Here is a 14402-nt window from a genome sequence, read left to right as displayed (position 1 = left end):
TACTCTCCGCCACCTCTCGTGGCCCTGCTAATACCTCAGTATAACTCCTCTTAGCAACCACCTCCAGTCTATCGGCAACTTCCTCAGTCTCAGCAAGGATCTCTTTCCCAACTTCTTCTAGTTTGGCAACCAGCAAGGCACCAGCTTCATCTATTTTCGTCCCTAAGGAACTCGTTCCCCTATGGTTTGCAATCGCCTCTTTCACCTTGAGGTGGGGGGGGGGGCAGACTGTGTATAGATCTACACCTATTAAAAAAAATGTTCTTCGCTGTCCTCTGCTGGTTTTAACCTCCCCTGTTGCCTTTAGAGTAGTCTTCTGTTTTTTTCTTTTTTTTCCAGTTCACTTCGGCGATTTGTCGGTATTTATGTGCTAACTCTATGAACACTGCATTTTGCTATGAATGACGAATTTTATAAACCCACTCAGTCTTTTAGAAACACAGAAAAATAAAATATAACCTTCTTTTGGGCCGTAATACAATGCCTTTAAGGATAGCAAAGCTTGTTGATTTTATTATTTTTTTATTTTAACTAGTATTTCCTTATGCTTTCTTTTCCCGTTCTCATCAACGACTTATCACTGTGTACACTGTATCTCCCTGTGAATGGTGTATTGTAGACACAGTTTCATTCCATGAGAAAGCACACAAACAAAATAAAATTTAAAGTCTCTGTGGCACCTATAACACGACTTGGTTTCAGCTGGCAGTGGTGCCTTCCCAGCTTGCTTGCCTATTTGTATTCACTTTAAGTTATTTACAACCTCTTCCGCAGTCACTGATGACACTATGAACTGATTTAACCAAAGGCACAGTACTACACTCCCTGGTTGGCCTTTATCACAGCCGTGACCACAACTCCGTAAAAAAATAAAAAATATAAAAGCTTTGTCATATGGCAATGATTTTGCGGTTGTAGGCCTCCCGACCTGGGCTCTCAAATTGGTTTTAATAACAATCCATCATTAAAATCTCCATCGATTTACGCCACCCTGAACGATCTTGATGATCTTATATCTGGCAATTTGCTTTTGTTGCAGAGACACAGCAACCCAGCCTTGCCCGCGGAAGTAGAGGCGGATGAGTGTACTTGAGAGGGAGAGAGATCGAGGGGGTGTATAGGTGATAAGCAGGATGTCAGCAGCAGTGTGGACGGGCCGATATGGAGTGGCGGGGGGTGTTAAGATGTGAGTTCAGTGAGCGCGACAGGGGAGTCGGTTGCTCACTGCGAAAAAGTTTAACACCAAAGATGGCATTGAGAGCAGTAATTCGATCGCAGACGGGGAGCAGGATTAATTCACGCTGCATAACTTCTATCCTGGTGGTCATAAGGCAGCCGAGGATGAGTCTCATCGTTCTGTTTTGGATTTTCTCTATACTTTGTTTCTCGCGTTGGGAGGCGACTACAAAGACAGGACATGCATAATCTATGACAGCTATGGTGATGGCAATGAGACGTAGGACCCCGACAGAGGCTCATTTGAGGCCGTGGGTGAGGTACTGGAGGGGCCTCGTTCGATGGCGGCACTGGGAGATGACATGGGCGGCGACAGAGGGGGTGGTGGCGCTGGTAGTGACTCGCAGGGCTACACCAAGGTACCTGTAGGTGCGTACTTGATCAATGTCTTGTCCTTGCAAAGTCAGCGGTGTCTGACCCTGGAAGTGTGAGATGAACTTGGTTTTAGTGTGTGAGATGACTAGACCGAGTGTTTGACAGGTCCGGGCGAACGCGGAGAGTGTCATATTATGGAATACATGTTCTCTTGTTCTAATTGGGTTTTGTTTTGTTCTGTTGCAGATGTATATGGATTTATGAGTTGAATAAAACCTTGATTACTGAAGGTGTTTGATCTCATACGACAATTTATTCAACTCATATTCTTGTAACATGGAACATACTCTGCTGACAAGCTGATGTTGATCCAAATTCTGGCTGCACAGAGGAAGGCCGCAAGCATTGACTAAACTTTTAAACATTGACCAGTGATTATTGGAGACAGAGCGCCTGAAAAACTACGATGTTTGACAAAATATGTATCTGCTACTGTGTATGAATACTTTGCTGATGCTAAGGAGTTTGAAACAGCTATACAAGTGTTGAAAAAGGTGTATGTGAATAAGATAATGAGATATTCGCCAGACACTAGCTCGCCACAAGACCTCAGCGTCCATCCGAAACACTGGATTAATTTCTTCGCGACTTGCATAGACTCAGCAAAGATTGTACTCTAAAAACTGTCACAGCCGAAGAATATTGTGAAGAGTTAGTACGGGATGCCTTCATCAACGGACTGTCTTCTGCAAATATACGTCAAAGTCTATTGGAAAATCAGGCTCTCACACTCTCTCAAGCCTTTGATCAAGCTAGAGCCTTGGATCTTGCACAGCGTACTTCGGAAACCTTCCAGCCACTAGGCCCTGTCATTGCAGCAGCTTCAGGATGTGTGGAGGAAACGTTTAGGTCACCATACACTAATCAACAAGATATATATCCAGATGAGGATTCAACACTTACAAGTATGACCACTAAAAAACGATGTTGGTTTTGTGGTGGCAGTCTTCATTTACGGGCGAGATTTCCAGCTAAAGATAGTGATTGCTTTTCATGTGGAAAAAGAGGGCACTCGGCAAAAGTCTGTCAGACTAAGGGTAAGAAACAGGTCACGGCATCAATTTCATCTCCTACCCTTTGTGCCATCTCAGCTGCTGTTCCTCATTGCCTGAATTGCTCTGCTACAAACTTGAAGGTAAATGGAAGACGAATCTCCCGCCTATTGGTTCGGTAAGTTCTGAGAGTTTCATTAACAAGAGAGTGGCCTATCGGCTTAAGCTTCACATCAAACCCGTTTCCCAAAGTATAACCCTGGCAATGTCTTCTTTAACGGCTTCTGTGATAGGTGAATGTACGGTGGATCTCTATGTGAATGACAGTCATTATCCAAACACACGTCAGGGCGTCATTGAGAATCTTTGTGGTGATGTTATTCTCGGCATAGATTTAAAAAACAACACTCCTCAGTTACCATAGAGCATGGAGGACCCAGACCTGAGCTCATGATTTCCACAATTGGTAACAAGCCTGTATGTAGCCTGGCATCAGCAGGTATGTCAGAACCACTGTTATTTGCAAACATGCAAGGAGATGCAAAGCCGATAGCCACCAAATCTAGGAAGTTTAGCCCTGATGACCAAAAGTTCATTACCAAAGAAATACAACGCTTACTGTCCGAAGGCATCATGGAATCAAGTACAACACCCTGGCGTGCACAGGTCGTGATTGCAAGAGATGATTCAGGCTGTCACAGAAAACGAATGTGCAGCGACTACTCTTCTACGGTGAACATTTACACCAATGTCGACGCATATCCATTGCCAAACATTGAAACCATGGTCAACACTATTGCTAAGTACCACGTGTTCTCAACATTTGATCTAAAGAGCGCATACCATCAACTACGCAGAAGCGAGTCTGATAAACCCTTTACAGCATTTGAAGCAAATGGCAAACTGTATCAATTCACACGTGTACCATTTGGTGTCGCTAATGGTGTAGCCGTTTTTCAAAGAGCCATAGACAAGTTCGTGGAGGAGGAGAATCTATGTGACACATTTCCCTACCTTGACAATATTACCATAGGTGGTCGGGATCAGAAAGAACATGACACAAATGTTGAGAAATGTCTTGCTGCTGCTGAGGAAAGGAAGCTGACATTCAATACATCCAAATCTACAATATCAGCAAAATCGATCAATCTTCTGGGTTATCAACTTGGAAATGGTCAAATCAAACCAGATCCTGAAAGGCTAAAGCCACTGCAAGAACTTCCACCACCTACAAACCGATCGACTCTTCAACGTGTACTTGGTATATTTGCTTATTACGCTGAGTGGATCCCGGAGTTTTCAGAAAAGGCACGGCCTCTCTACAAGGCTAAATCTTTTCCTCTGGACCGTGAAGCGCTCACAGCTTTTGATGACTTGAAGAAACTGCTTGGGGAAGCTGCCCTAAATAGCATTGACCCATGCCATCCCATTTGTTGTGGAGTGTGATGCGTCGGATGTGCCCGTGTCTGCTACTTTGAATCAAGCTGGTCGGCCAGTAGCCTTCATATCTCGGATGTTGTCTGGCAGTGAGATTCACTATCCTCCTGTTGAGAAGGAGGCGACTGAAATAATTGAAGCGGTAAGAAAGTGGTCTCACCTGTTGTTGGGACGGCACTTCAACATTGTTACTGACCAGCGATCAGTTGCAATTATGCTGGACAGTCGTAGGAGGACTAAAGTGAAGAATGACAAGATACAAGGGTGGCGGCTCGAACTCGCATGTTTTAGCTATTCCATTTGGTATCGGCCAGGTAGAGACAACGTTGCTCCTGACACTTTCACCCGAGCGTACTGCGGAGCCATCTCATCGTCAAACCTGTCATCCATGAAGGTCCCTGCCACCCGGGGGTTGTCAGAATGCTTCATTTTGTCTGGATAAAGAACCTCCCATTTTCTACGGAGGATGTGAAAAAGGTCTGTTCAACTTGTCGTGTATGTGCTGAAATCAAGCCAACATTTCACAGGTCTACTGAAAATACCCTTATCAAAGCTACTCAACCAATGGATAAACTGAGCATTGACTTCAAAGGTCTTCTTCCATCACGCACGAGAAACTCATATATCTTCACTGCTGTGGATGAATATTCTAGATTTCCCTCAACTGTCAACAGATGTCTGGACACCATCTTCTCGCTTTGTGGTATGGCGAGTTTTGTCCACTCTGATCGAGGAAGTGCATTTATGTCTCGTGAAGTGAAAACTCATCTCGCTAGTCGTGGAGTGGCGTTCAGCAAAACTACACCTTACCACCCAACAAGAAACAGTCAAATAGAACGGTACAATGGCATAATCTGGAAGTCCATATGTTTAGCTGCCAAATCTTGAGATGTTGCGGATACTGAAGCACTTCACTCCATTAGATCATTGCTCTCAATAGCCATCAACGTGACTCCACATGAGAGGTTTTTCAATTTTCCGAGACGATCTTGTCAGGGTACATCCCTGCCAACATGGCTAACGACTCCAGGTCCTGTCTTCTTACGCCGACTCGTCCGCTCAAGCAAAGGTGACCCTCTCGTTGATGAGGTGGAGCTTCTCGAGGCTAACCCAACGTATGCACACATTAAGTATCCAGATGGACGCGAATCTTTTTTCCTCCGTGATCTTGCTCCATGCCCTGGTGGATCCTCATCCTCAGACATCTCTGCCGGATCAACCTCACCTTCAGTGGAGCCAGAAATGTTGGATAATGGTGAGGGAGTTGCTGCAGAGGGAGATAACGGGACGACATTGCTGAATCCTAGTATCATGCAGGAGTCACCTCTTCGTTGTTCTACTCGGCAGCGAAGAGAACCCCAGCGATACGGCTATGATGTTTGATTGATTATGATGGCCGGGGTGAATGTCATATTATGGAATAAATTATGTTTGTGTTTACCTTTACTCTAAATGTTCTGTTGTTCTAATTGGGTTTTGTTTTGTTGCTGCAGATGTATATGGATTTATGAGTTGAATAAAGCCTTGATTTCTGAAGGTGTTTGATCTCATACGACAGAGAATATAGGTTGTTCATGTTGCACTGTAGTAATTTGTAAGAGGTTACTTATTAGTAACCCGAAAGCGCCCTCCGAGCCTTAATCCACATTTTTAAACCAAATTTTGTCGGGTTATCATTTGGTAGTCCGACAATATTATTGGAATGTTCGGGATAAGTCCTCGGGTGTGAGCACCCGAAAGACTTATCCCGAATGTTCAAACTAGTTATAAATGAATAGAAAACGTCTCTGAAATGTAATATATGTAAATTAAGATGAGATAATAAAGAAAAAAATATTCAAATATCCAAATAACCGGTTCCAATGGAAATGTGTATATTTTTAAGAGACCGCAGTGTACTCTTGTGATGTTTTACCTTCAACTCCGAAGATTTTTCATCCCCCCATCGCCCTTCTCCAATTTATCAAGTATCGCATTCCTACAAGCATCCTCTTACAGCATCAAGTATGTTAAAAAATGCACTTTTCTTTGTGATAAATAGATGTAATACCATTTCCTATTCGCCAATATATTATATCGGAAAGATATAAGATGTGCAAAATATAATGTACTAAATAGGTTGCTCAGGTAATAGTTTACAAGTGTCAACTGTGACCCACGCTGATAATAACCATGGAAATAATTTCTCCTGCTATATTTCACTGTTTGGGTTGTTGTTGTTCCAGTCGTGTTAGGTACTACCAACATTTGAAAGTTTAGAGTGGGTTACGTAAAATATTTTTTTAGGTGAAATGTTCGAACTCAGGGTTAGAGAAAGTGCCCAAATTGATTAATGATGTTTTCAATCACTCGATTTAAATCATGTCAGTCCTATCTTACATCCTGGAACAACAATAAACAAAAGTTAAATATACTATGGACAAATTTCTTAAAGAAATTCTCTGTAATAGCTGTGCAACACGCTTGTAAACTATTATCAAAAGTAATTTATCTTATATACAGTAGTTACCGTAATATATAGATAATAGATATTAGATTTTGATTTATTTTCTCAGGCTGGCATTATAGCATTCTGGTATTGTTATTAGAGACCATCAAAATCCGTTTGCTTATCTCTCTGAGGAGGAGTTCATCAAGAGGTATAGGCTGTCCAAGGAATGCATCCATGAACTTCTTGAACGAGTTGAACCACATATGCGAAGAGTTCAAGAAGGACGAGGCAAGAAATTCTGGTGTTACTAAAGTGTGCGGTCTACAAGATAATTGGGTTAAGTAAGCTTAGGTTAGATTAGGTCAGGTTAGATTAGGTCAGGTTAGATTAGGTCAGGTTAGGTTAGGTCAGGTCAGGTTAGGTCAGGTCAGGTCAGGTCAGGTCAGGTCAGGTCAGGTTAGGTTAGGTTAGGTCAGGTCAGGTCAGGTTAGGTTAAGTAAAGTTAGGTTAGGTTAGTTAAAGTTTGGTTAGGTTAGACTAAATATATCTTTGTAGACCGAAACTCTGCATAACATTGAATAAATACCCAATACACTTCTAAACAAATACCAAAATCCAAGATTTTGTGACGCAATAAAAGAGGGGGGGGGAGCATCACCACTATGCAGCACTCAGCACCCATGAAAACCCCTAAACTCACCAGCCATGTACAATAATAATACCAGGCCATAATTACAGTGTAGTAATATCTTCATTACGCAGAATTCGTTAATGCATACTCATAATTGCAATTGGCTCGGAGTTTTTCCGGGAAAATTTTCAACATTCCGGGTCTGTGAACGAGTTTTCAAGGTTGAAAATTAGATTAATTTTTTCTTTAATTCCGAAAAATCTCTTGAATTTGATTCCAGGCCTTGGAGCAAATTTCGAGGTTAAATATCAGGCACATTTTCTGGAAATTTTTATGAAAACATCCTGAAAATCAACGAGGTTTCCCGGGTCTCCGAGGATGAAAGAATGTTTAAACGAAGAAACTTTTACATGAAACCGGAAAAATTCTAGGGATGTGGGATTTTTTCATGGTTTGAGAGTCTTCATGTTATCTGGAAGTCTCTCATCCCTGGAAGAGCTCTGCACCAATTATTCCGGCTAACGGGGATATCACCTGTATGTTGTGCTTTACGGAGGTGATTCTCTGAAGAACTTAAAATGTAACACAGTAATATACATCATCATAGGAGACCTGTTGTTTACTATAGTCAAGATATGCAATGTTAGAGAAAACAGTAAATAACAAAAAATATCTATATCCTACAGGATGCAGTATTCCACACACCTGCAGCTCCTAACTGCATTGAGATACTTTAGCAGTGGCAGCTTCCAAATAGTATGGCAGAATGCTTGAAGATTTCTGTGTCATCAGTTTGTAAGTTTGTCAGAACTATTTCGTCCTTTACGGCAAAAGATTACATCCACTTGATGTGAAGCTTAAGCCGATAGGCCACTCTCTTGTCAATGAAACTCTCAGAACTTGCCGAACCAATAAGGCGGGAGATTCGTCTTCCATTTACCTTTAAGTTTGTAGCAGAGCAATTCAGGCAATGAGGAACAGCAGCTGAGATGGCACAAAGAGTAGGAGATGAAATTGATGCCGTGACCTGTTTCTTACCCTTAGTCTGACAGACTTTTGCCGAGTGCCCTCTTTTTCCACATGAAAAGCAATCACTATCTTTAGCTGGAAATCTCGCCCGTAAATGAAGACTGCCACCACAAAACCAACATCGTTTCTTAGTGGTCATACTTGTAAGTGTTGAATCCTCATCTGGATATATATCTTGTTGATTAGTGTATGGTGACTTAACAGTTTCCTCCACACATCCTGAAGCTGCTGCAATGACAGGGCCTAGTGGCTGGAAGGTTTCCGAAGTACGCTGTGCAAGATCCAAGGCTCTAGCTTGATCAAAGGCTTGAGAGAGTGTGAGAGCCTGATTTTCCAATAGACGTTGACGTATACTTGCAGAAGACAGTCTGTTGATGAAGTCATCCCATACTAACTCTTCACGATATTCTTCGGCCGTGACAGCTTTTAGAGTACAATCTTTGCCGAGTCTGTGCAAGTCGCGAAGAAATTCATCCAGTGTTTCGGAAGGACGCTGACGTCTTGTGGCGAGCTGGTGTCCGGCGAATATCTCATTTTTCTTTTAAACATATACCTTTTCTAACACTTGTATCGCGGTTTCAAACTCCGTAGCATCAGCAAAAAATTCATACACAGTAGCAGACACATATTTTGTCAAACATCGTAGTTTGTCAGGCGCTCTGTCTCCACACTCATCAATAATGTTTTCAAAAGTTTTAAGCCAATGCTTGTATTCCTTCTCAGCAGCTGGGGAATTTGGATCAACATCAAGCTTGTCGGGGCAGAGTATGCGTTCCATGTTGCTAGTAGAATATGAGTTGAATAAATTGTCGTATGAGATCAAACACCTTCAGTAATCAAGGTTTTATTCAACTCATAAATCCATATACATCTGCAACAGAACAAAACAAAACCCAATTAGAACAAGAGAACATGTATTCCATAATATGACACTCTCCGCGTTCGCCCGGACCTGTCGAACACTCGGTCTAGTCATCTCACACACTAAAACCAAGTTCATCTCACACTTCCAGGGTCAGACACCGCTGACTTTGCAAGGACAAGACATTGATCAAGTACGCACCTACAGGTACCTTGGTGTAGCCCTGCGAGTCACTACCAGCGCCACCACCCCCACTGTCGCCGCCCATGTCATCTCCCAGTGCCGCCATCGAACGAGGCCCCTCCAGTACCTCACCCACGGCCTCAAAGGAGCCTCTGTCGGGGTCCTACGTCTCATTGCCATCACCATAGCTGTCATAGATTATGCATGTCCTGTCTTTGTAGTCGCCTCCCAACGCGAGAAACAAAGTATAGAGAAAATCCAAAACAGAACGATGAGACTCATCCTCGGCTGCCTTATGACCACCAGGATAGAAGTTATGCAGCGTGAATTAATCCTGCTCCCCGTCTGCGATCGAATTACTGCTCTCAATGCCATCTTTGGTGTTAAACTTTTTCGCAGTGAGCAACCGACTCCCCTGTCGCGCTCACTGAACTCACATCTTAACACCCTCCCCCGGCCACTCAATATCGGCCCGTCCACACTGCTGCTGACATCCTGCTTATCACCTATACACCCCCTCGATCTCTCTCCCTCTCAAGTACACTCATCCGCCTCTACTTCCGCGGGCAATGGGCTCGGGTCGGGTTGTGTTGCGTCTCTGTAACAAAGCGTGTTCGGCGTTCGGGCCTTCGTTGTAGAGAGGCAGATATTGGTCAGTGATTATATAAGATCATCAAGATCGTCTTAGTGGTGTGAAAGTGTAAATCGATGTAGGATTTTTAATGTTAGACGTGATTGTATTATTGAAAACTCAATCTCCACCGAGTTGGAGGTGCAGCCCAGGTCGGGAGGCCTACAACCGCAAAATCATTGCCATATGACAAAGCTTTTATATTTTTTATTTTTTTACGGAGTTGTGGTCACGGCTGTGATAAAGGCCAACCAGGGAGTGTAGTACTGTGCCTTTGGTTAAATCAGTTCATAGTGTCATCAGTGACTGCGGAAGAGGTTGTAAATAACTTAAAGTGAATACAAATAGGCAAGCAAGCTGGGAAGGCACCACTGCCAGCTGAAACCAAGTCGTGTTATAGGTGCCACAGAGACTTTAAATTTTATTTTGTTTGTGTGCTTTCTCATGGAATGAAACTGTGTCTACAATACACCATTCACAGGGAGATACAGTGTACACAGTGATAAGTCGTTGATGAGAACGGGAAAAGAAAGCATAAGGAAATACTAGTTAAAATAAAAAAATAATAAAATCAACAAGCTTTGCTATCCTTAAAGGCATTGTATTACGGCCCAAAAGAAGGTTATATTTTATTTTTCTGTGTTTCTAAAAGACTGAGTGGGTTTATAAAATTCGTCATTCATAGCAAAATGCAGTGTTCATAGAGTTAGCACATAAATACCGACAAATCGCCGAAGTGAACTGGAAAAAAAAGAAAAAAAACAGAAGACTACTCTAAAGGCAACAGGGGAGGTTAAAACCAGCAGAGGACAGCGAAGAACATTTTTTTTAATAGGTGTAGATCTATACACAGTCTGCCCCCCCCCCCCCACCTCAAGTGGTGGTGAGAGCTGTGACTAGGAGTTTTGTAGGCGAGTGGTGGTGAGAGCCGTTACTGGCAGTGCTGTAGGCGAGTGGTGGTGAGAGCCCATTATGGTAGTGCTGTAGGCGAGTGGTGGTCAGAGATGTGACTGGGAGAGTTTTAGGCGAGTGGTGGTGAGAGCTGTGACTAGGAGTGTTGTAGGCGAGTGGTGGTGAGAGGTGTGACTAAGAGTGTTTAATGCGAGTGGTGGTGACAGCTGTGACTAGGAGTGTTGTAGGCAAGTGTTGGTGAGAGCTGTGACTGGGAGTGTTGTAGGCGAGTGGTGGTTAGAGCTGTGACTGGGAGTGCTGTAGGCGAGTGGTGGTCAGAGATGTGACTGGGAGAGTTGGTGGCGAGTGGTGGTCAGAGATGTGACTGGGAGTGCTGTAGGAAAGTGGTGGTGAGAGCTGTGACTAGGAGTGTTGTAGGCGAGTCGTGGTGAGAACTGTGACTGGGAGTGTTGTAGGCGAGTGCTGGTGAGAGCTGTGACTAAGAGTGCTGTGGTCAAGTGGTGGTCAGAGATGTGACTGGGAGAGTTGTAGGCGAATGGTGGTGAGAGATGTGACTAGGAGTGTTGCAAGAGAGTGGTGGTCAGAGCTGTGACTAGGAGGGTTGTAGGCGGGTGGTGGGCAGAGCTGTGACTGAGAGTTTTGTTGGCGAGTAGTGGTGAGAGTTGTGTATGGAAGTGTATTAGGCGAGTGGTGGTGAGAGCAGTGACTTGGATTGTTGTAGGCGAGTGATGGTGAGAGCTGTGACTGGGAGTGTTGTAGGCGAGTGCTGGTGAGAGCTCTGACTAAGAGTGTTGTAAGCGAGTGGTGGTGAGAGCTGTGACTAGGAGTGGTTGCTTCTAGGCGGGTGGTGGTGAGAGCTACGACTGGAAGTGTGTAGGCGAGAGGTGGTGAGAGCTGTGACTAGGAGTGTTGTAGGCGAGTGGTGGTGGAGCTGTTCTAGGAGTGTTTGTAGGCGAGTGGTGGTGGAGAGCCGTTACTGGCAGTGCTGTAGGCGAGTGGGGTGGTGAGAGCCCTGAATTGCAGTGCTGTAGGCGAGTGGTAGTCAGAGACAGACTGGGAGAGCTGTAGGCGAGTGGTGGGTGAGAGCTGTGACTGGGAGTGCTGTAGGCGAGTGGTGGTGAGAGCTGTGACTGGGAGTGCTGTAGGCGAGTGGTGGTGAGAGCTGTGACTAGGAGGTTGTGAGGCGAGTGGGTGGTGGGTGAAGTGACTAAGAGTGTTGTAGGCGAGTGGTGGTGAGGGCAACGACTGGGATTGTTGTAGGCGAGTGGTGGTGAGAGCTCTGACTAGGAGTGTTGAAGGCGAGTGGTGGTGAGACTTGTGACTGGGAGTGTTGCAGGCGAGTGGTGGTGAGAGGTGTGATTGGGAGTGTTGTAGGCGAGTGGTGGTGAGAGCTGTGACTGGGAGTGTTATAGGAGAGTGCTGGTGAGAGCTGTGACTAAGAGTGTTGTAAGCGAGTGGTGGTGAGAGCTGTGACTAGGAGTGTTGTAGGCGAGTGGTGGTGAGAACAACGACTGGGAGTGTTGTAGGCGAGAGGTGGTATGAGCTGTAACTAGGAGTGTTGTAGGCGAGTGGTGGTGAGAGCTGTGACTTGGAGTTTTGTAGGCGAGTGATGGTGAGAGCTGTGACTTGGAGTGTTGTAGGCGAGTGGTGGTGAGAGCTGCGACTGGAAGTGTGGTAGGCGAGAGATGGTGAGAGGTGTGACTGGGAGTGTTGTAGGCGAGTGCTGGTGAGAGCAGTGACTAGGAGTTTTCTAGGCGAGTGGTGGTGAGAGCCGTGACTGGCAGTGCTGTAGGCCAGTGGTGGTGAGAGCTGTGACTGGGAGTGTTTTAGGCGAGAGGTGGTGAGAGCTGTGACTGGGAGTGCTGTAGGCGAGTGGTGGTGAGAGGCCAGGACTGGGAGGTTGTAGGCGAGTGCTGGTGAGAGCTGCGACTGGGAGTAAGCAGTAGGAGAGAGGTGGGTGATAGCCAGGGACTAGGAGTGTTGTAGGCGAGTGGTAGAGAGCTGTGATTGGGAGGTTGTAGGCGAGTGGTGGTGAGGAGCTGGGGACTGGAGTGTTATAGAGAGTGCTGCCGAGAGCTGTGACTAAGAGTGTTTTTATGCGAGTGGTGGTGACAGCTGTGAATAGGAGGTAGTGAAAGAGTGGTGGTGAGACCCAGACTGGGAGGTTGTAGGCGAGTGGTGGTTAGAGCTGTGGACTGGGAGTGCTAGAAGAGCAGGTCAGAGATGTGACTGGGAGAGTTGTAGGCGAGTGGTTGGTCAGAGATGTGACTGGGAGTGCTGTAGGAAAGTGGTGGTGAGAGCTGTGACTAGGAGTGTTGTAGGCGAGTCGCGGTGAGGGCTGTGACTGGGAGTGTTGTAGGCGAGTGCTGGTGAGAGCTGTGACTAAGAGTGCTGTGGGCAAGTGGTGGTCAGAGATGTGACTGGGAGAGTTGTAGGCGAATGGTGGTGAGTGATGTGACTAGGAGTGTTGTAAGAGAGTGGTGGTCAGAGCTGTGACTAGGAGGGCTGTAGGCTCGTGGTGGGCATAGCTGTGACTGAGAGTTTTGTTGGCGAGTAGTGGTGAGAGTTGTGTATGGGAGTGTATTAGGCGAGTGGTGGTGAGAGCAGTGACTTGGATTGTTGTAGGCGAGTGATGGTGAGAGCTTTGACTAAGAGTGTTGTAGGCGAGTGGTGGTGAGCGCTGTGACTGAGAGTTCTGTAAGCGAGTGGTGGTCAGAGATGTGACTGGGAGAGTAGTAGGTGAGTGGTGGAGAGAGCTGTGACTAGGAGTGCTGTTTTCGAGTGGTGGTGAGAGCTGTGACTAGGAGTGTTGTAGGCGAGCGGTGGTGAGAACTGTGACTAAGAGTGTTGTAGGTGAGTGGTAGTGAGAGCTGTGACTAGGATTGCTGTAGGAGAGTGGTGGTCAGAGCTGTGACTGAGAGTTTTGTTGGCGAGTAGTGGTGAGAGCTGTGACTGTGAGTGTTGAAGGCGATTGGTGGTGAAAGCCGTGACTGGGAGTGTTGAAAGCGAGTGGTGGTGAGAGCGGTAACTGGGAGTGTTGTAGGCGAGTGGTAGTGAGAGCTGTGATTAGGATTGTTGTAGGCCAGTGGTGGTGAGAGCTGAGACTGTGAGTGTTGTAGGCGAGTGGTGGTGAGAGCTGTGACTGGGAGTGTTGTAGGCGAGTGGTGGTGAGAGCTGTGGACTGGGAGTATTGTAGGCGAGTGCTGATGAGGAGCGTGACTAAAAAGTGTTGTGGTGGCGAGTGGTGGTGAGAGCTGTGAGTAGGAGTGTAGTAGGCGTAGTGGTGGTGAGAGCTGCGACTGGGAGTGTTGTAGGCGAGAGGTGGTGAGAGCTGTGACTAAAAGTGTTGTAGGCGAGTGGTGGTAAGAGCTGTGAGTAGGAGTGTTGTACACGTGTGGTAGTGAGAACTGTGACTTGGAATGCTGTAGGCGAGTGGTGGTCAGAGATGTGACTGGGAGAGTTGTAGGCGAGTGGTGGTCAGAGATATGACTGAGAGTGCTGTAGGCGAGTGGTGGTGAAAGCTGTGACTAGGAGTGTTGTAAGCCAGTGGTGGTGAGAGATGTGACTAGGAGTGTTGTAGGCGGGTGGTGGTGAGAGCTGTGACTAAGAGTGCTGTAGGCAAGTGGTGGTCAGAGATGTGACAGGGAGAGTTGTAGGCGAATGGTGGTGAGAGATGTGACTAG

General features: G+C 45.7%; 1 protein-coding gene across 1 annotated transcript; it reads right to left on the bottom strand.

The window, feature by feature from the left end:
* Positions 1-7937: 7937 nt before the first annotated feature.
* On the bottom strand, positions 7938-9282 carry LOC121857938. Its single transcript, XM_042354183.1, has 3 exons — positions 9137-9282; positions 8685-8913; positions 7938-8642 (listed from the first exon to the last, which is right to left on the bottom strand). Exons 1-3 carry the CDS (start codon positions 9280-9282, stop codon positions 7938-7940), a joined length of 1080 nt encoding a protein of 359 aa, XP_042210117.1.
* Between the last annotated feature and the right edge of the window lie 5120 nt (positions 9283-14402).

The sequence above is a fragment of the Homarus americanus genome, unplaced genomic scaffold, assembly GCF_018991925.1.
Source record: "Homarus americanus isolate GMGI-L3 unplaced genomic scaffold, GMGI_Hamer_2.0 scaffold56632, whole genome shotgun sequence".
NCBI lineage: Eukaryota > Metazoa > Arthropoda > Malacostraca > Decapoda > Nephropidae > Homarus > Homarus americanus.
Note: the sequence above shows the minus strand (reverse complement) of the source record. Positions and strands in the feature narration are given on the sequence as shown.